A 26,874-nucleotide genomic window follows, 5' to 3' on the forward strand; every position below is an offset into this window, starting at 1 on the left:
GTTCCAATAACAATCCCTTTACTGAATAAAGAGTGAGCCCAGCTGAGGAGGAATGAGTTGGAGTGGGTTATAAACAGAGGAAGTGTCTTAGTGGGGATACGGCAAAGAAGTAGTCTCTGTTTACTCTCTGGGAGATGGGAAGCGTGTTTGTGAGCTAGTGAGCCAGAGTAGCCTACAGTTACTTCATCAGAGGAGGGAGTGTTAAGGCTGGTGAACCCAGAGAAGCTGGGCGAGCCAAAGGGTTAGGAAAGGTTTGTGGAAAAGGTGGGAAGGTGTGGAATGGACCTGATATTGATTGCAAATTAGATGGCTCCTGGCTTGAAATCTGGAGTGGAGGAATGGGCCTGAGTTCCCCTGCCAGCCACTGAAGAAGTGACACCAGCTTGCCTGTGAATATGAAGACTGTCTGAGCCTGTTCATAAGAAGACATGTTGATATCTTGGTAGGGGAGGATGTGTGACGTGGCTGGAGAGCTAAGCCATGCACACTGAGCATCTTGTCTGGCTGAGAACCAGGAAGAAAATGTTGAGCACTGTGAAACCTGGCATAAGCTAATCCCCAGAGTGCCCAAGCAAAGGTGTACTAATACCCATAATACATGCAATGGCAAGGGCACAGATGTTTTTAATGGAACAATGTTATCTCACTATGGCCTAACAGCTGAACTCATGGTTTTCCTTGAAAACCTCATGACAGATACAAACACCTATATCCATGATAAAATAGAAACCTTATTAGCTTAGTTCGTATTCATGCAAAGTGCCCTGGCTTGCAGCACCTCTGACAAAGGCGTAGGCTGGATTTAGCTAATTGCCAGCCTTCAGCTCCTTGCTTTCAAGTCACATTTAAGATTAACCTTGTTTCAAAGTTAAAATTGAGCCAGTAACCAGCAATACTCCTCCGCCCATACTGGGTATTGCTAAATTGTTCACAGCAATGTCTGATGATCCTCCTCTTGCTCAACACTGAGAAGGGCACTGAATTCTAAAGAAAAGCAAAGACCTAACCACCTTGTCCCAGGTTAAGTATGGCGCTTACTCACCTGAGCTCTGATGTCATGAGGCTGCATGTAAAATAAAACAAAGTAAAGATGTGTCAGTCATAACTATGTATCACTGTGTGTCCATCACATGCTAACTCGCTCTTTCTACTCCCCCCAGCTCAGAGCCACTGTATAAGATCTGTAAACTTGTCCAGAATTAACAAACAATAATAATTAATGGTTTCTCTAGCACAGCCTCAGTTCAAAGCACTGCACAGAAGGTCATCCGCCTGTCCATGGTCACACAATAAGCTCGTGGCAAGGCTAGGATCCCACAGTTCCCTCATTCCAAATAGCATTCATTACTTTCTACACCAGTGCTTGCTTCCCCTGAGCCTTGCCCAGTTAGAGAGGCTCAGCAGTGCAGGCCACAGATCATGTGTGACTGGCACAACTTGTGCGAACTAGCTGGCCAGGCCTCATGTTCTCGGTTTAAACTTGGGGAATATCTGCACTTACCGGGGGATCGACTCGGTGGTCGATATTCTGGGGTTTGATTTCGTGTGCCTAGGGAGGACATGTGAAATTGGACTATAAGGGCTTGACAGTGGACTCCTGTACTCCTCATTATCGCGAGGAGTAAGGGAGGTCGACAGGTGAGAATGGCCAGATAAGTTGATTCTAGATACATCGATTCCAGCTACGTTACTGTCATAGCTAGAATTGCATATCTAGGATTGACTTTCAAGTCTAGCGTAGATCTGGCCTTGGAGTTTCCCCTCTCCTAGGTGTCTGTCTGCTGTGGTGGCTGAGCCCCACCTGCCCGATTTCTGCATCAATACTAAGCAATGCTGATAAGAAGAAAACTTGCCAAATGGGCCTTGTGGCAATGCCTCCCTTGGCACAAGAATCCCCTCTGCCATTGGTGCATATTTGTCTTTTAACAAAAGGAACATTCCTGCAAACCATGGTGCTGCATAGACGTCAGAAGAGAAGATCATGTGATGTGTGAGCCTTTCCGATAAATATGCATGTCCAGCTGTGTCACACTGGGTTAGTGAATGCACTTTTATTGCACCCTTCCTATTCCACCCCACTGCTTGGGCACTAACTCCAGTCAATCAAGGGCCCCAGTTAGCTGCTGGCAGCCTGGCCGAGCAGGTCCTGTGCTAACAGAAATGGTACTCCATCAGCTGTTCAGATGGGATTTCTCCTTGCCAGGATAGACATGTCTGTTACAATAATGCAGTTCACTAAGAGCTATAAGGTCAAAACTGACAGTGCAAGGGACCAGATTGATGGACACCACTGCACACATTTTGGAAATGCTTCTAAATTTCAGTCAGTGACTTAGCCATGCTGGGACCTTTCACACCAGGCCTGCCACCTGTAATGTTTTCTGCCCTCTCTGATGTCTGTGTTTCTTACCTCAGAGGTTGAGAACATGTGTGATTCAGTTCTGTAGATCCCAATGGGAATTTCTGCACTGGAGGAGCAAAGCTTCTGAAAGAGACGGCCATATGTCCGGATCCACAGGTCATCCTCAGTGATCTTCATCTATCCAACAGGGGGAAAAATGTCTCTGTGCTGTCACTGAAGGGGCCCCTAGACAACGGGGTAATCCTGTACTGTTAAGGTCCATAGCAGCAGAGCTTGGATCCTGTTCTGAACTTCTCCAAGGCTCAGGGGTGTTGAGACCCAAGGTTTCGGTCTGATCCCACAAGAAGGGCAGGGATGATCTGTGGGGTTCCCACCTAACTCTCATGGGATGGGGGCTCTTGTAAGGTTTAGCTCTCCACTAATTCTTATTGCACATAACATGAAGGTACCAACACACTTGGCCTAGTTGTTGTAATTTTGTCTCTTTCTAGCAGCTATCCCCAGTGATCACAAAAATCTGCTACTCCGTGACAGAAAATCACTGTACTTGGGGGCGGAAAGTCCCACATTCAGTCCCCGTGCTCGACTGTTGGGTGAACGTCCACGTGCGGAACCACATGAGTGAGTGTCCCCACTACATTACATCTTGAAATAGACAGAAATATTAGTGCTTACAGCACAGAGGTAGCCAGAGCCTGGTGTGGTGTCAAGGCCCAGCAGCAATCGCGTAATGGTGATCATGTAGTCCTTCACGAATGACTGAGAGGAAAAATTCAGAGAGAGATCAGGCAAAAAAAAAAAGTCACTTTTTCAACTGTTCACTTTAATGTACAAATGGACTGACAAATTGGAAAAAGCTAATAATCTAATCTAATCTAATCACTGAGAGGTTTTTCCTGAATCCTCCAACACAGAAGACTGAAAGGAAGGGACCCTTAGCCCTTTTACCTCTGCACTAGGCTAAAACCTCTCTCTGGAGGAGGGGGGCCCATCTTGGATAGACAGGGATACGCTGCTGGAATGCCTCTTCAGTCCCCCTCATCCTAATACATCAGCAGCAGAAGCATTCCCAGCAATATCAAATCACCCATTAGTTTGGTCTTACCTGATAGAGCAATGTATCCAACATACTGATGCTAAACACTCTGCCAGCGGCAAACGGGAGCCGGAACATGAACGCTAGATTGGAGCCATTCTCTCGCTCTTTCTACAGACAGAGAAGAACACCACGTGACAATTGTTACCATTATGTTCACCACATTTACAAGAAGATTATACTTTTTGTACAAGGTATGTCTGGTGAGAGATCATTTAAAACTCACTCAAACATTATTGTTCTGCTCAAAGGCATGATCAAGCTCCCATGTACAGAGTTTACTGTATCGCATTGCTGTAGCATCGTCACATTTAGAAAAGCAGGCCCAAACCAGGTTTCAGAAACAAAGACACACTAGAATTCCCAACCACACGTTACTGGCCTATTTCTGCTCCAATGACCATTCTCTGGCAGAGGGAAGGTGTGAACAAGAAATTTCCGTTTCATGACAAGGCTAGTGAAGTCTCAGAGCCACATGAGACTGTTTGTCACCGTGACTCAGACCCAGGATGTTTTTAGTACAACAAAGTGAATTAAAGAGAGGGCAGAAAAATACTTGACCTTGGTCTCCTCGTCCATCTCAGGTCATGACAAGAAGTCAATTTGTGGTGTCATGCAGAGGCTTCTTAGCTAGTATAATAGACCAGTGTCTGCTGGCACAGGGGATGGGAGGGTGGTAGCAAGAAACGTGTATTTCATCATAAGGACAGTAAAATCTCATGGCCACTGAAGAATGTTTTTTCCCATGCATATGTGGAATGAATTTTGTAATGTGCACCAATGTGGTGACACTTCCACTCCTTACTGGTGCACATAACAAAATAAATACTGTGGGGCTCAGGGGGTTGCAGTGTGGGAGGGGCTCAGGCTGGGGCAGAGCGGAGATGGGGGAGGTGAGGGTTCCGACCAGGCAGGCAGGATCCGAAGGGTTTGGGGTACAGGCTACCCCAGGGCTCCAGCAGGGAGCGAGGACTCCCTCCAGCCCTCTATCATCCTATAGCAGCACCTGATCTGGGGAGCAGAAGTGCATCTCCCTCCTGCAGCAGCTTCAGGGCTGGAGCTGCAAGACAGGCATCATTCCTCTGGCCATAGCCGGTCCAGAGCAGGGTTTGGGCAGGGAGAGGGCACCTGTCCCTCCCCCCCGCCCCAGATGTGGCAGGTTGCAGGCTAGGCTAGGTTTGAGCTGGGGGTGGAGCTCCTCTCTCCTGTCTGTGGCTGGTTGGTGGGTGGGTGGTCTAGGTTGGAGCCAGGGGATGAGTGCCTCTCCTCAACCCATGGCAGGCCTGGGCTCCCTGAGTGCCTGTGTGCTACTTACTAGGCTACTATATGGCTGCCTGGCTTACTGGGAACATAGGTACAGACTGCTGTAAGCTTACGGTGAGAAAAACCTTTTGCTTTGAAGTTTGCATTTTATCTTTTTATTTCCTTCGTAACCACTCCTGACTTTTATGCCTTGTTACCTGCAGTCACTTAAAATCTTCCTTTTTTATCTGTAGCTAATAAACTTTTTTCACTGCTTCATCTAACCAGCATGTTTGGTTTGAAGTGAGAGGGAAACGCCATCTGTGATAATGAGGCTGGTGCAAATCCTTTCCCACCAATGATTTTGTTTTGTCCAGTAAAGTGCCTGGCAATATAAGATTCACATTTCCAGGCCTAACTGTCATTTGCACGCCTGGCTATCCTGAAACTACACTAAATTAATAATTACCTTTTAGCCCCTGGGTGGCAAATTCTAGTACTGGGTGACAAATTTCTCTCTCTCAGTGCTGGGGCCATTCAGATAATTATTAACACCAAACCTCAGATCTTACAACGACTCCTGGATCCCCTGGCAACAGACTCTGAGCACAGCTCAGAATTAATTAAACCCACTTTTGAATCTTAGCTGTCCTCATGTGATCAACGAGGGAGCCTTGTAGGCAAAATGTAATGCAGACTGGAGAGGTGGCGGGTGGGAGAGAATCTAGCTTCTCATTTCTTCACAGGGAAATATGGGAATCAAAACTCTAGTGCATTGAAGAGAGACTTAAGAGAGACTTTCCGGAGAGACTGTAGTGTACCTCATGTCCAGGGACTGTCTACCTGCCATGAAATTAACAGACTTGCCATTATATCCATTTGCTATTTTACAAGAAGAGTCAACATCACTCCTGATGCTTATTATTTGTATTGCTGTAATGTTGCTAGATCCTTAGTTGTCTGAGGCCGCACAGACACAGGCTAAGGGGGAGTGTCTGCCCCACAGAGCTTACAGTCTAATAGAGAAGCCACAGGTACTGTCCCCATGGGGGACTGAAGCATAGAGAAGCTAAGTGACTTCTTTAATGTCACACAGGAAAGCAGGGGCGGAGGTGGGAAATGAACGGTGGTATCCCATCTCATGGGCACAGAAAAAGCTTCTGTCTCAATATGGCCCCTTTCATAGTAGGGTCAGCACACTCAGCTCAGTGAAAGCTGATGTAGCTGCAGCCTAGCAACTCAATGGTCTCTCACCCTGCTCCCTCGCAGTGAAGCCAACACAGCACTTAGTTCACCACTGAAACATGATTGACACAGCTGCTCCCCAACTATGTCCAATTGTTCTCTTGCGATGGAGAAAATCCATTGGCTTCCTTCAGCGTCTTGGTCCATTGCTGAACTCTGGGTGTTACTCTTCCTCTGGAAGTTTCAGATGAACATGGAGCCCCAGCCCACTTGTTCGGTCCTCTCTGATTGCCAGGCCTTTTTTATAACAAGTCTTCAGCCGCAGGGAGTTAGGTCTCTTCGCTATTGAGAATCTGCCCAGCAGAAACTGGATGGATGTTTTATCGGCCACAGTGAGAGCCAGGTGCAGCAGAGCAGCTTATCTATGACATCTTTATGAGCAGCCTCGAGAGCCTTTTCAGTTCAGGGACTGGCCTCAGACAGTGGGAAGTTAGGAGAAAAAGGAGAATGTGAAGTGGGGGAATGCAGACCAGCACGGGGTTCATGTTGGTTTTGATTCTCTGCTAATTGGTTTAATGACCCTTAACATACAACACCATCCTAAGAAGTGGGTTTTACCCACGGAATGCACAATGCACAATCTGAAGAAGTAGGTTTTACCCATGGAAGCTCATGACCTAATAAATTTGTTAGTCTTTAAGGTGCCACAGGACTGCTTGTTCTTTGTTTAGCCACAGACTAACATGGCTACCCCTCTGAGAGCATGAATGCAGTATTATGCAGGGGTATGTGCGACCAAGGAGAGGCCACTCCAGGCCCACTGAGAGGGGGAGGAAGAGGGGGCAGTCATCCCCTTGGTGTTTCAAAGGGGCCCGGAGCTCTGGCTACTGCCATTGCTACTTTGGCAGCAGTGGATGGAGCTCTGGCCCCTTTGAAACACTGTGGAGTGCTGTGCTACCCACTCTGCACACAGCTCTAAGGGAGTGCGGGGTCGGCAGGGCTGACTGCCGTAAGCCCTGTCCCTTCTGTCCTTGGCCCCACCCCTCCCAGGGCACAGAGCTGGGACTCTCTCCCACCTTGCCCCAGGTGGTTGTCGGTGCCGCTGGGGTTCTCAGATCATGCAGGACTATCAAGATGTCAGCTGCCCTGGTTTCCACTGGCATGCGCTCAGCAGAGAAGCCCATGACAAACTACTATGTCTTTCATTTGTTCCGGCTCTCTGCCAGGGTCAGTGAAGTATCTCTCACTCTCACATGGCTCAGTTATTCCTTGAATGTTTCCCTTCCCCAGCAGCTGTTATTTCTACCCCACAAAAATGCCTCAATGGTACGTACATAAACACTGAATGCAAGTTGACGCCAAAGACTATCCTCCTAGAACTGCTTAACCAGCACCACCACAGTGGGAGCATTGCACTGAGTAACTCAAAATCAGGCTGCCAGCTAGCTGCACTGAAAAAAACACGGAGACCCCAAAGGTCAATTGCTTGCTTATTTGCATGTCTCAGATTATCCTGGGTGGATGTTCATTAACTATGGTGCCTGCAGTGCACAGCAGGAGAGCACAGGGGGATGAAAAGCTGTAAATTAATTTACTCATTGCAGTACCCCTTGTTCAAATACAGGCATGCAGGGAACTCACCAGGCTTCTTGTTAGCAAACATGTCTGGGAGGATAAAGCCTAGACCTGCTTCATGATGGAGGGTCTTCCTTACCTTTTCAAGTTTGGAGAGGGCCAAGGAATAACTGTCCTTTGCTCTGAACTGCATGAACCTCATATTGGAGGGGTGGGTCAGCTCAGTGATGATGCTGAGGCTTGGAAACAGCCTGTAATGGAAGGCAGACTTATCAATGTCTGCTGTTTGCATGTTTAGAGGGTGGTGGAGAGGAGGAAAGTTTCAGTTTTGAAATATAGAATCACAGAACACTAGAACGGGAAGGGATTTCAAGAGGTCATTGAGTCCAGCCCCCTGCCCTTATTGCAGGACCAAGCACGATTTAGACCATCCCTGATAGGTGTCTATCTAACCTGCTCTTAAATATCTCCAGGGATGGATATTCCACAACCTCCCTTGGCAATTCGTTCTTGACAGTTAGGAAGGTTTTTCTAATGTCTAATCTAAATCTCCCTTGCTGCAGTTTAAGCCCATTGCTCCTTGTCCTATCCTTGCAGGCCAAGGAGAACAATTTTTCTCCCTCCTGCTTTGCAGCCCTCTTTTAGGTACTTGAAAACTGCTATCTTGTCGCTGCTCATTCTTCTCTTTTCTAAACCAAACAAGCCCACTTCTATCAGTCATCCCTCACAGCTCATGTTCTCCAGATCTTTCATCATTCTTGTCGCTCTTCTCTAGACCCTCCCAAATGAAGAGTGGACACGGCCTTGTGCCCCAGCCAAGTTCCAAAACAGGCTGGGGTTACAGCACCACATGCTGCACACCCAACGCCATCACTGGCAGCACCACACTGACCCTGCTCCCAATTCTATTCCCTGGAGTGATGCCAGGAGCACACTGATATTGTGGCCGACAACATGCAAGGTTGGGAACAGAGCGCAAGAGCCTTCCTTATGAACCCGCACGCCTGTGTGTGAGGGCCAGATGCAGGCCTTGTTGTCATACATGTACAGGAGTCCATCCTGGGAACCCAGACCTAACATCAGCTATAGATGGCTGACCCTGCTAATCCTCCATGTGCAGAGTTCCTACTCACCCCAAGGACAGTTCAGCTCATTCCAGGCAGGGCCACCTACAATAGGTGCCTCCTGTCTTATGAAGGGCACCATAAGTGCTCCCAAAGATCTGGGGCCCTTTTGAGTCTTGTTTCTAGTAAGTCAAATGAAATAATATAAGACACGAGGTCGGCACAAATAACAGAGCTGAGCCCAGAGCTGCTTCTTACCGGAACATGGTCTGGACATTGACGATTGTTTTTGCATCCGCCATGTAATCCTCCTCCGCACTCATTGTGCTTTCCTTATCCACAACCACCAAGTTGTCAGCGTATATGATCCCACACTGCAGCAAACTGTCTAGGCTGGAAGAATTCCCAAAGACAAAAGATATATGTGGGGGCATGGAGGGAGCGTGGCGTGTTAATCCATTGGAAAATGAAATGATGAATTAGAGTTTGCAAATATCCCCCTGCATTTGCACAGAATAAATGGCCATGCACAATTCTTCTGAAATAACAATAACCATATCCAGCACAGACCAAACAATCCTAGGAGGGGAAACTTTGAAATGAAGCCCAAAGTGTTCTACAGTGGCAGGCTCTTAAAATACAGCCATTGCCCAACTTCATCTATGCCAGAGAACCCAAGAAATTACATCTACAACATATGGGTCAGGTGAGAAATATTCTAACCTAATGCTAGGTGGCTGTGCTCCAACACTCAAGTGATAAGGGTCCATATAGCTATCCAGACAGAATGATGGAAAAATAGCGCTACTCATGGAGGTAGAGGTGGGCCCAAAGGAGAAAACCATATCATGAAAAAGGGATAGAGAATAAGACAGAATATTTTACTGCCTCTGTAGAAATCTCTGTACGCCCACATCTTGAATACTGTGTACAGATGTACTCATTTCATCCCCAAAAAGGCATCTTGGCACTGGAAAAGTTCAGAAAAGGGCAACGCAAATGATGAGGGGTTTGGAATGGGTCCCACATGATGAGAGATTAAAGACTGGGACCTTTTCATCTTAGAAAAGAGGAGACTAAGTGGAGTATGGTGGAGGTCTACAAAATCATGACAGCTATGGCAAAGGTGAATAAGGAAGCATTTTTTCCACACAGCGCACAGCCAACCTGTGGAACTCCCTGCCAGAGGATGTTGTGAATACCAGGAGTTTAACAGCATTCAAAAAAAGAACTAGAAACATTCACAGAGATTAGGTCCATCAATACTTCTTGGCCAGGCTAAGTAGGAATGGTGTTCCTAGCCTCTGTCAGAAGCTGGAAATGGATGACAGGGGATGGACTATTTGATGATTACCCTGCTCTGTTCACTCCCTCTCGAGCATGTGGTATTGGCCGCTGTCAGAAGATGGGATACAGGGCTAGACAGACCTTTGGTCTGACCCAGTCTGGCTGCTGAGGTTCAGCTCTGAATCCAAATGTCACTGCTGCTGTCCTTGTGTGTAAGATGGGGATCCACTAAGCAGGATAGAAGCAGCTAAACACCATTGACTAGGCTGCATGATGCTGCATGTGAAGCAGATTATTCACGCATCAGACTGTTCTTATGGTGCATACTGGCCTTTATTGCCGGTGCATACTACAGCATCCATTGCTTATTTAGTTTTCCTCTGAAGGATCAGGGCTATTTTCTCCCTTGATTTGCAACACATTGTAAACAGGGAGAGCTGTAAATAAGACACCTACTTATCGATTGTGCCTTCCATGTAGTAAACCATGGGGAAACAACAGATGGCTTCCAAGAAGTGGTTCTCAGGCCTGGAAGAGAGGCAAACAACAAAAAGGGTTCACAGGGGCATTTTCTTTTTCTCTTACTTGTTGCTATATATCAGGAGTGAAATGTACAGAAGTCAACAGTGTGACACATGCGACAGGAGGATCAGGCCATGAAACTGACTAGATTTTAGGTATTATGTTAGTTAAGTTAAAACCCCCCCATTTAATTTCTCTCCACCCTCCCATGTACACAGTATGAAATGCCCATCAGAAAGCAAGGGAAGGTCTGATCCAATGGAAGTCAGCCTTGGAAGAGTACTTGCTTGTTGTCCAGTAGCAAAACAATTGGATTTAACTCTTTCCGGGATCGATAATATGCACGGAGAGGGACAATGAAATTATACAGGCCGTTGCCAGCGGTCTCTGCTGAAACGATAATCAGTTTGTTCTTGAACCCATAGGCCTTGGCATCTTCGTAACTGTTGTGCTTGCAGCCCTGGGCAGAGACAGAAAAGCACCGTGGCTCAGTGCTCACTCTGCAGAGCTGCCCGTCTCGCCTGACACTAAGTGTTCAGAAATTAAAGCTAAAATTGCTGTGTTTTCCCTGGGAAAGTGGAATCTTCTAACACTCAAACCTGGCAAAAACCACAGTGCCAGTGGTCCCCAAACTGTGGGACATGCTCATTTGGGGGGAGGGTGCACAGCAGGGCCTGGGCCAGCCTATGCTGGGGGAGGGAAGGAGCACTGCCTAGACCCACTTTGCCCCAGACCAGTTCTCACCCCGCCCTCAGCTCCACTCTCTCTGCTCCGCCCCTAACCTCTGCTGTGGCCTCATTCCCTCCCGTCACCACGCAAGCGCCACCACTGGTCCCACCCCCTTCTACAGCCCCCATTCCTCTGCTGAGCCACACGTGCAGCACCGGGGAGGGGGTGCAGACAGGTTCCACTACTCAGGCAGGGGATGTGATAGGAGAAGTTGAGGCACCACTGCAGTAAACAGGGGGGATTTGGAATGGACGCCAACTGCAACCTGCGGCATGTGGGCCCGAGGGCTCTGACGGCCCCGCTTCCCAGCTCTCTAACACTATTTTGTCTCAGAGTTTTGAAAGTGAAGAAATCAGACTAACCAGTCCTGTAGAAGTTAGCGCTCTACTAACCAGGCAAAGCGCAACACCACATCTCCTGAACTACCCCACCAGGGCCTTGGAGCTGACTGGGATGGACCCTCCCAAAGGGAGTCAGGTCTCTGGGTTTATTCAGTTCTGGGTCTTGCCAATGAGACTTCTGGGTTTGGTGCTAAGGACAACTGTCCAGGAGGGACAAGACCCTGCAGCAGACCAGCCACTTGTTTCAAAGACTCCTGGTTGTCAGAGAGTAACAACTTTCAGTGACTGATGACCTGGGTGTGTTTGGACAAGTGACCTAGACTACAAACATGAAGGTGCCTTTTTACATGACCCGTTCCCAGCAGAGAAATCAAGGCTGGTTGTGGAGAACCCAGCTACATATGCCCTGAAATGCAGATGTTTCCCTTGTGGGCCTCGAAATAGACAAGTCTCTGACACATCATCCTGGAGTCATCCAGGAGTCACCCTGACAGTCCCAATCAATCCAGTTATTTCATAGGCAGGGTTATGGAAAATAGCTGCACTGCACCACACGGTTAGCTTACAGGAAGGAGAAACAAGCAAAAGGAACAACAAAAGTAAAGCTTCGTTTGGAGAGAGTACAGTGTCCGCTTCATAACATGCTGCCTCCTTCTGCTTCACAAAATGTCAGCTGCCTCTAAAAATAACACATACCAAATCTATGCTAGAGCTGGGAATTGAACCCCAGTCTTGGGTTCCCACTGCTGAAGGTAACAATCCAGCCCAAGACTGCAAGCCCTGGCCAGGGACACAAATGCAAAAAACATTGCTGGAATCTTGAACTACTGTCACAGCAGCTTCTTACCTTGTCCAACCTCAGGCAGCAGAATGGGGCTTTCACAGGTAGAAGGTGGCACAAAGTGGGAGAGCTCCCAATATATGGCGAATTAGGGGGGTAGCCTTTCACATACCTGCAGAGGAGATATCACCCATCAGCATCAAGGCACATGGACATTTTTCATACAAACAGGGAGCCCTTATTTTCCCTTGCAAACATAGGCTGTTTGGAATGACTGGAACCTCACAGATTTATGAAGATCCAAAGTAGGAACATCTTTGAAAATAACGTGGGAATTTTGCAAGATAAGTTTATTTGAAAATACTTTTTGCCATGCCAAAGCTCAGGGAATATCTTTTAAAGACCTGTAACAGCAACGAAGGGTCCTGTGGCACCTTATAGACTAACAGAAAAGTTTGAAGCATGAGCTTTCGTGAGCACAGACTCATTTCATCAGATGCTGGTCTTGGAAAGGGTACCACAGGACCCTTTGTTGGTGTTACAGATCCAGACTAACATGGCTACCCTTCCAATACTTTTTAAGACTTGGCTCTCATGTGCAGCCAGAGAACAAAGCACCCCATCTGCAGATTTTTATAACAATGGGCCCGAACCGTATCTTAATATCTCTAAGTGTCACAGAAGGACCTGGAGATTCTGAGCCCCATTCAGATACATAAACTCAAAGCCCATTTACAGGAGGTTTTGTTTTGTTTTGTTTTACAAACACACTGGACATGCTGTAATTTGTGTTTCTGATATAACTGAAGGAAGTAATTAAACGTATATGTTAAATTATAAACCAAATAAATTGGTGAGAATGTGGACACATGCATCTGCACAGATTGTTTTATCTTGTAAAAACCAAGACACACACACAAACAAAATCGATTAAAGCAACATCACACATGAATGCAATGCTGATTGCTACTTTGAATGACTATATTTACATTTGGAATCAACATTTTATTTCCCTAATAATGGGAAGTGCAGAATACAATCCCTTTCTTGCCCCTGAGATAGCAAACGAAAGAAAATTGGTGGGACAATTTTGGTAAGTCCTCAAAGTGCATCTAGCTGAGAGGGATTTATTGAAAGGCCAATGGACTCTTCTTCAAAATGATAAGCGAGGAACTGGGGAAAAGGCAAAAATTGCTTCACTTTCAGCTTCTGACAAATGAATGCTGTGAACATCCTGAATCAGCCACATGGTGTTGCTCTTGCACCATTTTATAAACATATTAATTGTCGACACAATTTCTGCTCCGCTCAGCAAGTCACTGCTGATAACATTTCTGCAACCACATAGCAGAAGTAGGTTAAAAAATCTATTAACGGAGGTTACTTTAGGCAAATGGGATTTTAATGAAAAGTAAAATAATTTTATGTGTTTCTCCTTCCACTCCATTGGAAAATGCAAAACACCAAGGCTAGTGCTGCTGGCTAGTTTAATAGACAGCACAGATCTTAATAGACAGCACAGATCTGAGGATATTTTCACTGGTGATGCCTGCATTAAGCTTCAATCCTAGCCTTGTTTTCCTTGACGGTGGGTTTACGTCATCTGAAAAAGTCCCTGATCCAAAGCTGAGGGAAAACGCTACTCTTCCTTTATCCAGACCAATGCTTCCTTTGTAAGTTTCATAAAGGTGTACAGTAAACCCTCATTTTAATGGACTAATAGGAGGGATGAAAGTGCTTTCGAAACTGGGGCACCCTTTCTAAGGAACTCTGGCTACATGGCTATTTTTAGTTCGAAGTCAGCACTTTCAATGGGCCAGGTGGCTGCCATTATGCAAATGAGGTGCTGAATACTCATCTCAATGCCTCATTTGCATTTTTGAACAGCCGTAATTTACATGCCCCTTCCGAAAGGGAGGGGTAGGGTAGCCACAGCCTTTCTGTGAAGCAGTGTTATTTCAAAATAGCTGTTACAAAATATCTTGTTTCAAAATACCTCTGTAGTGTAGCTAAAGTCACATAGCGGGCTCTCTGTTTATAAAGAAACATGCTCAGAACTTGCAGCATGGTGCTTTTATAGCTTCAGTATCATTTATGCACCAGAAAGATTTAAATTATTCTAATTATTTTAATAACTTCCTTCTGGCTGGGGTTTTTGTATCTTCCTCTGAAGTAACCGGCGCTGGCCACTGTCAGAAATAAGACACAGATAGGAGCCAATCTGCAAGACCTATCCTTCTAAATCATTCTCCTTTTCAGCTCTTCTTTTTTTCTGAACAACCAGCAGTACTGACTAAAACCTTAACACGGGCTTACGACAATGTTCAATTTTCAGCAATTTCTGCATCTCTCCAACTTCGTTATAGAGAGAAGCTTGAATTCAATTAACTGAGATTTAGATGAGTGCAGGTGTGCTCAAAGCCGCGAGGGGCAGCTGAGACTAGTGAGTGGGACCAGGACTGTCCTCCTTCATTTCAGTGGGGTGCAGGATGGTTGTAACCAAGCCAGTTTCCTAGGGTAATTTTGCTAACTGTGTCTGCGCCCCTAGAATTTGTGGACTGTGCTGACAAAACCATAACAGCGCTTTGATTGGCTGCAGAGGGAGCACCCGGCTCTCATAGTCAATGCTGCGTGCAGTAAGCTTGTGCCTCACTTCACATCCCCTTGCTTTAAATATTACTTTGTAGTACCAGTAGGAAAAACCTAGGCAGGCACAAATCAGTGAAATCTGGCAACTTTGTGCATGGACAATGGTAAATAAAATGTTTTATGGGCCACAGATCCACATATGGGCCTCGGTCCATCATTGACTCAGAGCACTGAACTAAAAATAGACAAGATAAATGGTAACGGGTGTCATTAGATTTCGGGATGGGCTTATGTTAAATTCAGATTGATCATTTAACACCTGACTATTGAAAATTAACAAACCCATAAAGAATTTGTATTTATTGTACATTGATGGGAGATATCTCATTGTACCAACTCCCAGCAAAGCGCAGAAATGCAGTTCACTTAGATAGGAATGATAATGATGATAACAATGAAGTAGAAGATGAAGAATTACAATATAAATAGTAAATAATAATAAAAGCAATCTCGCCAACTTTAAACATCACAACTAGAGTTTCAAATCAGCCTAAGGTACTTAGACAGTAAGTAATTGGAGGCAGGGGCCATTTTTAATGTGCATTTCTACAACCATTAGCATCCTGGTTCATGATCGGTACTTTTTAGTCACCCACTACAGGTTGAACCTCTCTAGCCTGGCACATAGAGGCTACGTCTACACGTGCACCCAACTTCGAAATAGCTTATTTCGATGTTGCGACATCAAAATAGGCTATTTCGATGAATAACGTCTACACGTCCTCCAGGGCTGGCAACGTCGATGTTCAACTTCGACGTTGCTCAGCCCAACATCGAAATAGGCACAGCGAGGGAACGTCTACACGGCAAAGTAGCACACATCGAAATAAGGGAGCCAGGCACAGCTGCAGACAGGGTCACGGGGCGGACTCAACAGCAAGTCGCTCCCTTAAAGGGCCCCTCCCAGACACACTTTCATTAAACAGTGCAAGATACACAGAGCCAACAACTAGTTGCAGACCCTGTATATGCAGCACGGACCCCCAGCTGCAGCAGCAGCAGCCAGAAGCCCTGGGCTAAGGGCTGCTGCCCACGGTGACCACAGAGCCCCGCAAGGGCTGGAGAGAGAGTATCTCTCAACCCCCCAGCTGATGGCCGCCATGGAGGACCCCGCTATTTCGATGTTGCGGGACGCGGATCGTCTACACGTCCCTACTTCGATGTTGAACGTCGAAGTAGGGCGCTATTCCCATCCGCTCATGGGGTTAGCGACTTCGACGTCTCGCCGCCTAACGTCGATTTCAACTTCGAAATAGCGCCCAACACATGTAGACGTGACGGGCGCTATTTCGAAGTTACTGCCGCTACTTCGAAGTAGCGTGCACGTGTAGATGCAGCCAGAGTGATTTTCTTACGATGACACAGTGAAACTAAATTAAGAGATGATGTTCTCAAATGACAACTTACTCTACAACAGTAAGTCCTTCATCATCTGACTGAGTCATCTCATCTTCCGACTGGTCGCTGAGCAGGTCACAGGGCAGGAGGGAAGAGCTGTCTGCTAGCTCTAAGACCGGGGCAATGCTGGGCCGTCTGTTACCTGATCCATTTTCAGCAGGCAGGGTTAGTTTGCTGCTGTTAACAGGGCGACACTCTGTGTTCTGCAGGTCCATGGCCACTGTACCTAGAAAGGAAGAGGGAGGACAGACAATGTAAATAGCAAGAAATAAATGGCTCAACAACAATTCTTCCAGTGTTTTACCCAATGGCACTGCAAAGAAGAAAGAGCAGGACGAACTTCTGGTCACGTTTTGTAAAAAGGCTCTACTTATCCACAACAGGGTCAGCCCACCTTGCTCCAGGGCCCACGGTGGCTGTTAGAACCACTGGGTGCATTGGATGTCATCAGTAGCTGGAAAGGAGATTTAGGCTGAGACCACAAGGTACACAGTGGCACAGCTCTAGGTACCCTGCAAACCTCCTGCCGGAGAGATGTTTATATTGTCCTGCAGCCCACAAGCAGCTGCATGTCAGTGGTGGTTAAAGTGCTGCTCTCTACACTCTCCTCTTAATGAGATCCTGGGCTGTGAGGTCAGATTGTCCATTCACTGCTGTTCACATTCATAAAACACGGGGAAATCTGCTGATGGAAGGGCCTAAAGACGCTCAGAGCTTTATATTGACATCATCACCCGGTTCCTCTCTCACTCTCCAGCCGAGGTCACCACCACATGGCTGAAGGCTCTTAAAAGCAGCATTTGTCCAGTGCATTCAAGATTATTTTTCTTAACGCTTTGAGCTTTACCTTTCCAAAGTCCCCCAGCTGTAACTCATAGCAGCAGGGGGCTGGTAACCTCATTGGTCCCCCTCCTGGGATTAACAGCCTCCTATTGTCTCACAAAGACAATACACCACCAGTCCAGTGCTTCCTCTTGTTCCTTACCCACTAAAACACTTGTCACCTACAGCCATTTTATCACATAAATATGGCTCATCTTTTAGTGCCAAAACATGTCAGGCCAGAATGTTGCTCTTGATTGCTGCCCTCCATTAAATATTCAAAATGGCAGCTCTGGGTGGGGTTTTTCAATGCACGTGAGCGAGTTAAGCACCCAATGACTTGCAGTGGGACTTAGTGCTTTCTTTCTCAGTTCCTGTGGAAGTTTTACCCCCCTTCTCCTATGTACTTGGTCCAAGATGTTCAGCGGTGATTCTGGAGCCCTCTGGTGTTTGGGTGCCCAACTTGGAATCCCATACACTTTCTGAAAATCAGATGTTTCCAGCAGGGCCAACAGCCACTACAGCCCCTGGGGACAAGGTGGGAGTGGAGCCCTTCTCAGCGCCCCTGGAAGGGGCAGGGCCTAGGTCAGAAGGGGCGGGGCCTAGGTCAGAATGGGCGGGGCCTAGACAGTCAGCCCTTAGCATTGCTCTGACTGTGGCACAGGGTCTCCCTTCTTCCCTCAGAGTCATACAGAGTGGAGGAGCAGCGCTGCCAAGGCATTTCCAAGGGGCCCGGCATTGCAGTCACAGCCGCTACTTCGGCAATGGTGGCAGCTGGAGCTCTGGACCCCTTTGAAATGCCAGGCCCTGAAGCAATTTGCCTCTCCAGCCCCCATCGGCAGATCTGAATGCTTTTAAGGTGTCTCAAATCAGACTCAGCCATTACTTCAGAAAATTGCGACCACTGGCTTTTGTTCAGTCTTTGTCAAAGGCAGGTATTTTTGACTAGCTACAAGAGCGTTGAACGCCACAGGGAACAAAGAGCAGGAGTCCGGCTCACTCCCCCTTGTTGCTAGCCAACTAGCTGAATGCTGACTGACCTACTTGCAGAATATAATTTCTCTCTCTCTCTCTCTCTCTCTCATCTGACTTCTGAAAAAACTCCTGAGAACAAGCCAAGTAACCAGAATATCAGACAGCTCTGTTCAATGAGGAGTTTTGTATTGTCCTGCTGGGAAAATCTTTGAAAATTTTTGCTTGTGAGTGGAAAGGGATAAATGATTCATCAGAAATACCCTCTCCTATTGTGCCCAGGTGTCTTCCGACAAACCCTACGTTTTGGGCTGCCCACGGAGAAGCTGGAAATAATGATTCACATTATTTAGGACCAAATGCACCACGCACTTCAGAGCAAGTTCCATCATTGGTGAGATAGGGTACAATAAACATGATTTAAAATGCGGACAACAGAGCCTGTTCTTCTGTCCAAGCCTTGGAGTATTTATGGGAGACTGTAACTTTAACGATAATGGATGTGCTGGATATTACCACCACTTACCACTTGTAAGGAGTATTTTCTATCTGGAGCTTGTAAGATCGTCCTGCTCAGGGTTGATCTTCTGGGGTTCAATTTTGTGCACCTGGTAGGGATGTGCAAAATCGACCTCTCAGGGGTCACAGTCAACCCTTGTACAACTCACGAGATATGCGGAGTAAGTGAGGTCAGCCTTCTTCAGTAGAGATGGACAAGTAAGTCGATTGCAGATATGTCTATTCTAGCTACTCAATTGCTGCAGATAGAATTGTGTATCTGCAGTCAACTTACATTGCCTAGTGTAGACATAGCCTAATAAACTAGAGGGGGAGAACAATTGTTATCCCTGTTTCACAGAGTCCTCAGTTCCAAGGCGTGAGAGGCCCACTGTGACCACAGATAGAATCATAGAACAACAGAGCTGGAAGAGCCATTGAGTCCAGCCCCCTGCTCTAAGCAGGACCAAACCCATCAGATCAGCCCTGCCAGGGTTTTGTCGAGGCGAGACTTAAACACCTCCAGGGATGGAGACTCCACTACTTCCCTGGGTAGACCATTCCAATGCTTCACCACCCTCCTAGTGAAAAAGTTTTTCCTAATGTTCAACCTGGACCTTTCCAATCACAACCTGAGACCATTGTTCCGTGTTCTGCCATCTGTGACCACTGTGAACAGCCTCTTTCCAGCCTCTTTGCAGCCTCCCGTCAATAAGTTGAAGGCTGTTATCAAGTCCTCCCTCAGTCTTCTCTTCTGCAGACTAAACAGTCCCAATTCCCTCAACCTTTCTTCATAAGTCATATGCTCCAGCCCCCTAATTATTTTGGTCGCCCTCTGCTGGACCCTCTCCAGTGTATCCACTTCCTTCCTATAAATGGGGGCCCAGAACTGGACACAGTACTCCAGATGTGGCCTCACCAAAGCCGTATAAAGAGGAATAATCACTTCTCTGGATCTTCTGGCAACACTCCTCTTGATGCAACCTAATATACCTTTAGCTTTCTTGGCTACAGTGGCACACTGTTGACTCATGTCCAGCTTCTCATCCACTGCAACTCCCAGATCCTTTTCTGCAAAACTACTACTGAGCCAGTCGGACCCCAGCCTGTAACAATGCTAGTCTGACTTCCTCTATAGCACAGATGTGAGAACTTCCCCACAATCATTCCTGTCTGACCTAGAGCAGATCTTTTAGAAAAACAGCCAATTTTAATTATTTTTCTTGAGTTCACCACAGCCTTTGGTAAATTCTTCCAAGGGTTAATTACTCTCACTGCCCGATTTCCACCCTGAACCTGTCTGCCTTCAGCTTCCAGTGGATCTTATTATACCTTTGCTTGTTCGACTGAGGAGCCCATCATCAAATATTTGTTCTGTGTGTCAGTATTTACAGATGGTGATCAAATCACCCTGAACCTTCTTTTTGTTAACTAAATGCTCGAGCTCCTTGGGGTTGTCACTCTAACATGCTCTCCAATCCCTCAACTATGCTTGTTTCTCTTCTCTGAACCCTTTCCAAGTGCTCAGAAAGCTTCCTGACCTATAAGCACCAGAAATCCAGCAGTGCCAAACGCAGGTGAAAAAGCCTCTCTACTCCTGCTTGATCGTCCTCTATGCATTCAAGAAGCGCATTAGCTCTGTTGGGAGCTCATGGTCAGCTGACTAGCCACCATGACCCCCAAATCCTTATCCTGGGATAGAGTTCCCTTTTGGGTAAGTATGGCCAACATCCTTTGTTCCTAAATATATACATCTCCATGTGGCTTTTACATGAGGCTGTATTAAAGCACATGTTGCTCGTGTCCAGTTTTCTAAGCTACCTGATCACTCTGTAGCAGTGACCTGCCCTCTTCATTATTCAACCCTCCAACAATTTTTGCATCACCAGAAAACTTTATCAGTGCTGAGTTTATGTTTTCTTCCCTGTTGTTGCAGGGAAAAATGATAAGATAGCGTCAGGTCAAGAACCCACTCCTGGGGGCAAGGGAGTCATAGGCACTGTGGGCCAGGCGGCAAGGTGGGAGAGGGGCCTGGCTTGCCACCCTGGAAGGGGCAGGACCCAGGGCAGATGGGGGGGCTTGGAGCAGTCAGCCCTGACTCCGCCCCCACCCTTCCTCTGAGCCACCTGCAGAGCAGCACATGGTGCTCCCCAGTGTTTCAAAGGAACCTGGGGCAACTGTCCTCTTTGCCCTCTGCATCAGCAGGCCAGCCTGGAGTACTCCACTGAAATCACACCTGCTCCACCCTGATTCTCTGGTTATAGTCTGAGTGCTGTCAGTTAGCCAGGGTTTAATCCATTTCATGTCTGCCCAGCTGATTCCGTATCCCTGATTTATTAGCCAGAAGGCTGTGGGGTAGCGATTCAGATGAGGTGATGAGGCCTGGCCCTGGACCCAGCCAGATAACAGCTGAGTCAGGAACAAACTACAAGGACAGAACATTCTGGTCAGCTCTGTGCAGAGAGCTATGTGGATAAAGCCACAGGCACCCTACCCATTGCATTATTTGTATTGATAGTTATGTTCTTTACCCGAAAGTCCCTGTCCTCTATGCTCAGGGCTGCACGAACTCAGAACAAAATCCTTTCTTCTGCCACCAAACAGCCTTTTTGTTGGCAATAATTCAATCTAGGGTGCAGTGATTAATTTGGCTGGCATGGTTGCAGCTTGTAGAGACCAGGGAGGAGGATGAATCATAGGAAATACAGCTGAGCCTGCTCATGTCAGGAGGTAAAAAGCCATCAGTACCATAGCCTCCCCGTGTTCCACAGCTTCGTCACTATAAGCCCTGAATTAATGAGGGGAAATATGCAAGGATAGCTGAATGGTTGTAAAGCTACTGTCTGTCACCCTCAGCAGTACTGCAGAGCAAGAGACCACCTGCCAGACCAAAGGCAAGGAGTAGCCAAAACACAGGCCAAGCTACAGGCCCACATTGCGAAGAGAAGATTGCAAACTGAGAGAAGGTCTTTGCTTCGGCAAGCCGCTGCCTCACAGACCTCAGTGTCATGGCGTAATCCTGTTGTCACTCTCTAAATCGATTTACCAGTCAGAACAATGACCCAGCCCAAGCAGAACTACATCTGATGGAAACCAACACCATCCTGCAACAGACCCTGTGCAATAGCCATTCCCACCTCTCACCAGCACGTTCCAGCACTTTGCCAGGTAGATGTTACCAGGATTGATTGAGCCCTCCTGAAAGGGACAGCTCTGGGCAACTAGAACTCCTGCAGACCTGAGGTGTGTAGGGGAGGGGGCATAACCCTCGAACTCAGCAGATCCAGGGGACTCAGGGGAAAGAGATAGATGCAGAAGTAAAGGGCACTTACTACCTGTCATGACAAAACCAACCAGCAGTCCTGTAGCACTTTAAAGACTAACAAAATAATTTATTAGGAGATGAGGTTGTGTGGGGCAGACCCACTTCAGATCTATCTCCAGAGCTGAAGAAGTGGGTCTATCCCATGAGAGCTCATCACCTAATAAATCATTTTGTTGGTATTTAAAGTGCTACAGGACAGCTAGTTTGTTTTGCAACTATACAGACTAACTTTCTGTGACCTGTCATGACGACCTCTTGTTGCTTGTACATGGTCCCCCACTTCCCAGGCAATGAGGCTCAGCAGGAGACAGGCTGCCCCTGGAGGAGTCTTTCAGGGCAGTCTGGGGGTGGCATGAGCTCTTACTGGATGCATCCCAGGAAACACTGGCCATAACGCCTTCCAGAGACCAGCTTACCTAGATTTAACCTTCCTCATTCCTACCATGCGCTTGCAGGGGGACCTTTGCAGAGGACAGGGAGCTGCTGCAGAGGGGCTCACATGGCCCTAAATACCCCTGTGCCCCGCTCTCCAGAGCTATGCTGGTTAAACACAAGGCCTGCCTCCCAGATTTTGCCTCTCCAGTGCAAAAGATAGCTGCACGCATCCAAACCTCTATCCAAGCCTTGCAGCTTTTCCCAGCGCTCAGCACGACTACGGAACAGCTATGAGCAGGGGCCAGCTGCACGGTACAAAGATAAAACACTTTAATAGCAAGTTTATGGCATTTCACTGTTAAAAGCAATTTCAAACCAATGGTCATTGCTCACGCAGGGAAACAACAGGAAAGCTGCATGCTGTGGCTGCATCCCAGTGGCTTTTCTCCGACTGTACAAGTGGGAGGCAAAGCAAGCTTTTCTTAGCAGTTTCTCTCAGCTGTTTGTTTGCACCACCTGCTTTCCCCGGCAAGATCCTGCACTGACAGGGAGATGACACAGCTGCTGTTATAAAGTTTTCCTACCCCATACACTATGGTGCTTGCATATGCCAAAGGTAGGAACACCAGTGCTCAAGAAGACATTTCAGGGATTCACTTTGTCTCAAGACTGAAGCTGAAGACCAGGAACAGTGAGTGAAAAAGGATGAGGGAAAAGAGCTCCCTTCTGCTCGGCAGCACAGGGGCTGGGCTGAACACACACACACACAGATGCTGGATGAAGGGCCATGTGGGATTCCATCCCTGGCAATATTTTCAACTGTTTTTCCCCCCTCCCTGCCTCCATCTTCCTTGCAATAAGCCAATGAGCTCTACTGCCTTATTTATTTTTCATCTCTACTGCAGCAGAGTATGGGCTATGCTTTGGCTCAGTTTAAAACAAATTTGCCAAAAGAGAAATTTGCTCCTTTTCTGCAGGCACCAAAAGAGGGCCTGTGGGGGGGGTGGGGGGGGAGCATGCTGGATTCCCTCCAGAGGGGAAATGAGCAAAAAATATTTCCCCTGTGACTCTGAACAATAGATAGCCTGGGGGGAAGAGAGTTGTCACACAGAAGAGCACGGAAAGGGACAGGACACTGGTGGCTTGGAAAAGGGAGAGGGAGAGTGTTCATTAATTGCCCCACGTCATAGACCTGGACAGGCCTTACTGTTTCCTTGGCAGCCTAAATCTGCAATAGGATCCACTCATTCCTAAGACCAGCTGTGCCCAGAGCTTCAAGTGAAATCAATGTGAATAGAACATGCAACTCAAGGCAGCACTTGTCCCCACCAGATTTTGAAGTAGTACAATATAGTGGATCTGTCATATTGTTTTGATGAGTCATAAATTATTAGCAATTAGCACAGCCAGGAAAGGCTTAATAGCATGAGCTCCGAGTCCTTAAAGCTTTTTGAAGATAGTAGCTAAGCCCCAAGATCCCTGAGAGGTAGGTGGTGTTATCTCATTATACAGATGGTGAAACTGCGTCTGTGCTTGCAAACCCCATAGCGGTAACTTTCCATCAGTAGCTCCCACTTGGGATTGCAGCAGCGGAGGAAACTGTACATATGTCTCTGACCAACATTATACAACAGGGCCTACGTCTACACTAGCCAAAAACTTCAAAATGGCCATGTACATAGCCATTTCGAAGTTTATTAATGAAGCACTGAAATACATATTCAGCACCTCATTAGTATGTGGGCGGCCATGGTACTTCAAAATTGATGCGCCTCGCCATCGCACAGCTTGTCCAGATGGGGCTCCTTTTCGAAAGGACCCCACCTACTTCGAAGTCCCCTTATTCCTATGAGCAGATGGGAATAAGGGGACTTCAAAGTAGGCGGGGTCCTTTCGAAAAGGAGCCCCGTCGGGACGAGCCGCGCGGCGGCAAGCCGCATCAATTTCGAAGTGCTGCGGCCGCCCGCATGCTAATGAGGCACTGAATATGCATTTCAGTGCTTCATTAGTAAACTTCGAAATGGCCATTTGCATGGCCATTTCGAAGTTTTTGGCTAGTGTAGACACTGCCAGGGTGACACAAATGCACAAGCACAACTGGGGCCTTGCCAGCTTTGCAGCCTGCGCTGCTGCTTCCAGTGGAAGGGTAGCACGGTGGTGAATTACTGTCTTGGTCAGTAAGCAGCACAGCTAGGTCAGAGAGATTAAGTGACTTGTCTGGAGTTATCCAGCACATCAGTGGCAGGACAATCCAGGCCTCCTAACTTCCCATTCTGTGTTTTAACCATGGGTCAGAACTCCCTGAAAGTGCTGAAAGTAGTCTGACTTTCCAGCTTTCCACAACAGCTCATTGTGGGTGAAGGTTCTGGTTCCCTCCAATCCAGAGGAGCTAGGGACATTTGTGTTCCGCAGGAAAAAGGACCACAAAGCATTTGTGCTTAGCTGTGAAGGCCAAGCAGCACACGGCCCTGTGCTCATTGGCAGACACTCACACAACACCTTAGAGCACAGGGCCTGAGATTTTATCACAAAAGGGATGGCCCACAGTGGACTCAAGAGGCCTTCTAAAAACACCACCATGAAGAACAGCGTGAGGAACAGGGGGTACATAACTACCCTGCTAATTCAAACAGGCTGTGCTGCTTCACCCATTTCCCCTGGAGGGCTAGAAGGACTCACCCATACTCGCAATTATGCTGTGAACGGGCAGCCTGGATGGGCCATCATAGAGCCCCCGTCCTGCAAAGCCTTTCTTCTTTTGCTTCTCCTCCTGCTTGAATATGAAGGCCGAGTTCTCCTCCTTGGTGATATTAATGTAGAAACAGGTGTCCGCCGCCGCCATGATGTGCCGTGGCCCAGGGTTCAGCAGTATGCTTTTGTTCTCTTCCCTCCGGATGCCGATCAGGCAGACACCATACCTAAGGCAGAAGCGCAGTTGGACACACAAGGCCACTCACTCGAAAAGGCAAAGGCATTGGATGGGCCGCAGTGAACGTTTCACATCAGCGTTGCTGACCTAGCACATGGGAAGTGGGAGTAAATGCAAACTGTGACTCTGCAACTTTCCAAGCCAATCTGGGAGGTAATTGAATTGATCCCGTCCCCACTGCCCTGTTATTTACCAAGAGAGTTTAATGACTGCAGCACATGACACTGTTACTCAAAGGCCCAAGCAATCCCCATGCTAGGGCTTCCAGGGAGCAAACCCGGCTGGTTCTCACTTTTTGTGCGCGTGGAAGGCAGCGTAGGTGAAGCTTTTCCCTTCATATTCCATGAAGAACTTGCTGTCTCCCATACGGATGTGGTACACTTCGTTGCCTGAGCAGCGCCCATACATCCTCTGCCATTGCTCTGGAGACTCCTGGCCTTCTCTGCAACCAGAGCAAAGGAACCCAGCCAGTTAAGGGCTTATCATGGAATCATAGGGTTGGAAGAGACCTCAAGAGGTCGTTAAGTCGAGGCCCCTGACAACAGCCTCCTGGAATGACTGAAGAAGACCCCAGGTTTGCTCTGCTATCTTCCTGGCTCACAGGCACCTGAGCAGAGGGGCCTTTGAGTACAGAAATATGCCGGCAATACTAAACAATGGGGTTCAGGGGAGCAGAAGAGACAGGACTCCTTTTGGCATCGTGCCAAATTGCCATTGTTCAATGTGAGCAATCACATCCCACCCCCACAACCCTAGCAGGAAGGACTCCAGCTTCCCTGCAGCTACATACTCCAGGCCAAATCCCTCTCACGGGACACCTTACAGCAGCTAAGGCCAATGTCCTGAACTGCATTGCTCTCTGCTGAGTTATTCTTTCTAGGTTAATTGATAGGAGCTCTGAGATAAGCACTGTGTTTCAATAAGCTGCCGTGCTTCCAGACTCATTTTAATTTCCGATTTTAAGTGGCTTCATATTTCACGGGAAAAGTGGAAGGCCGAAAGGGTATCTGATTGCTTTATGGAAATACATTAGGGGTAAGTACATTAGAGAGGATGTACTATCAGTGCTCAAGGACAGTGTTGATACACGAATAAATGGACATAAAGTGGCAGGAACAAACTGAGCCTGAATTAGCAGAAGCTTTCTAACTATCCAAAGGGGGAGGCTCTGGAATAGCCACACAATAGCAGGGGACAAACAACTTGATTCATTTTAAAATGTACAAGTGCAATTGCACAAGGGGATTGCAAGTGACGGTGTGAGCAAGTCTTCTGGTTTATGCTTTACGTTCCTAAAGTGTCTGCTGCAGCATTTCAGCTAACCAACAGCAGGGGTCAGGAGGTGACTTTCTTCCCCAGTGCATTCTAGGAGGGTTTTTTCTCTCAAGCAGTAGTCACGCCTGGAAGTAGGTTGCTGGACCAGGGAGGGGGGAACAAGGCTTTGAGGTATCACCAGGCAGTTGCTCAGTCTCAGGTGTCGGCTGGCTGGTTTATGCGCACGTGCTCCACGTCTAACTGATGAGGGGTCAGGAAGGAACTTCCCCTTGGGTCAGATTGGCAGGACCTGTGAGGGAGTTTCACCTTCCTCTACAGCATGAGGGTTCTCTGGGTACCTCATTTAATCATTTCCCTAGGCCACCGATGCACCTGGGATACTCCTACATGCTGCCTTTGGTACATATGAGTCAGGTCTCCTGTGGGTCTCATTTACTTTGGTGTTGT

General features: G+C 47.4%; 1 protein-coding gene across 5 annotated transcripts in view; it reads right to left on the reverse strand.

The window, feature by feature from the left end:
• Window positions 1-26,874, reverse strand: part of KCNT1 (potassium sodium-activated channel subfamily T member 1) — a 200,829-nt gene that overhangs the window by 13,440 nt on the left and 160,515 nt on the right. For all 5 annotated transcript variants that reach the window (XM_075015825.1, XM_075015826.1, XM_075015824.1 and 2 more), the window contains 12 exons: window positions 25,445-25,594; window positions 24,903-25,141; window positions 16,241-16,457; window positions 12,251-12,356; window positions 10,621-10,793; window positions 10,268-10,339; window positions 8,783-8,917; window positions 7,600-7,711; window positions 3,468-3,569; window positions 3,038-3,121; window positions 2,411-2,539; window positions 1,043-1,063 (listed from right to left, as the gene is read on the reverse strand). In XM_075015825.1, coding sequence (XP_074871926.1) covers window positions 1,043-1,063; window positions 2,411-2,539; window positions 3,038-3,121; window positions 3,468-3,569; window positions 7,600-7,711; window positions 8,783-8,917; window positions 10,268-10,339; window positions 10,621-10,793; window positions 12,251-12,356; window positions 16,241-16,457; window positions 24,903-25,141; window positions 25,445-25,594 — 1,540 coding nt within the window. The remainder of the gene's footprint in view (window positions 1-1,042; window positions 1,064-2,410; window positions 2,540-3,037; window positions 3,122-3,467; window positions 3,570-7,599; window positions 7,712-8,782; window positions 8,918-10,267; window positions 10,340-10,620; window positions 10,794-12,250; window positions 12,357-16,240; window positions 16,458-24,902; window positions 25,142-25,444; window positions 25,595-26,874) is intronic.

The sequence above is a fragment of the Carettochelys insculpta genome, chromosome 21, assembly GCF_033958435.1.
Source record: "Carettochelys insculpta isolate YL-2023 chromosome 21, ASM3395843v1, whole genome shotgun sequence".
Lineage (NCBI taxonomy): Eukaryota > Metazoa > Chordata > Testudines > Carettochelyidae > Carettochelys > Carettochelys insculpta.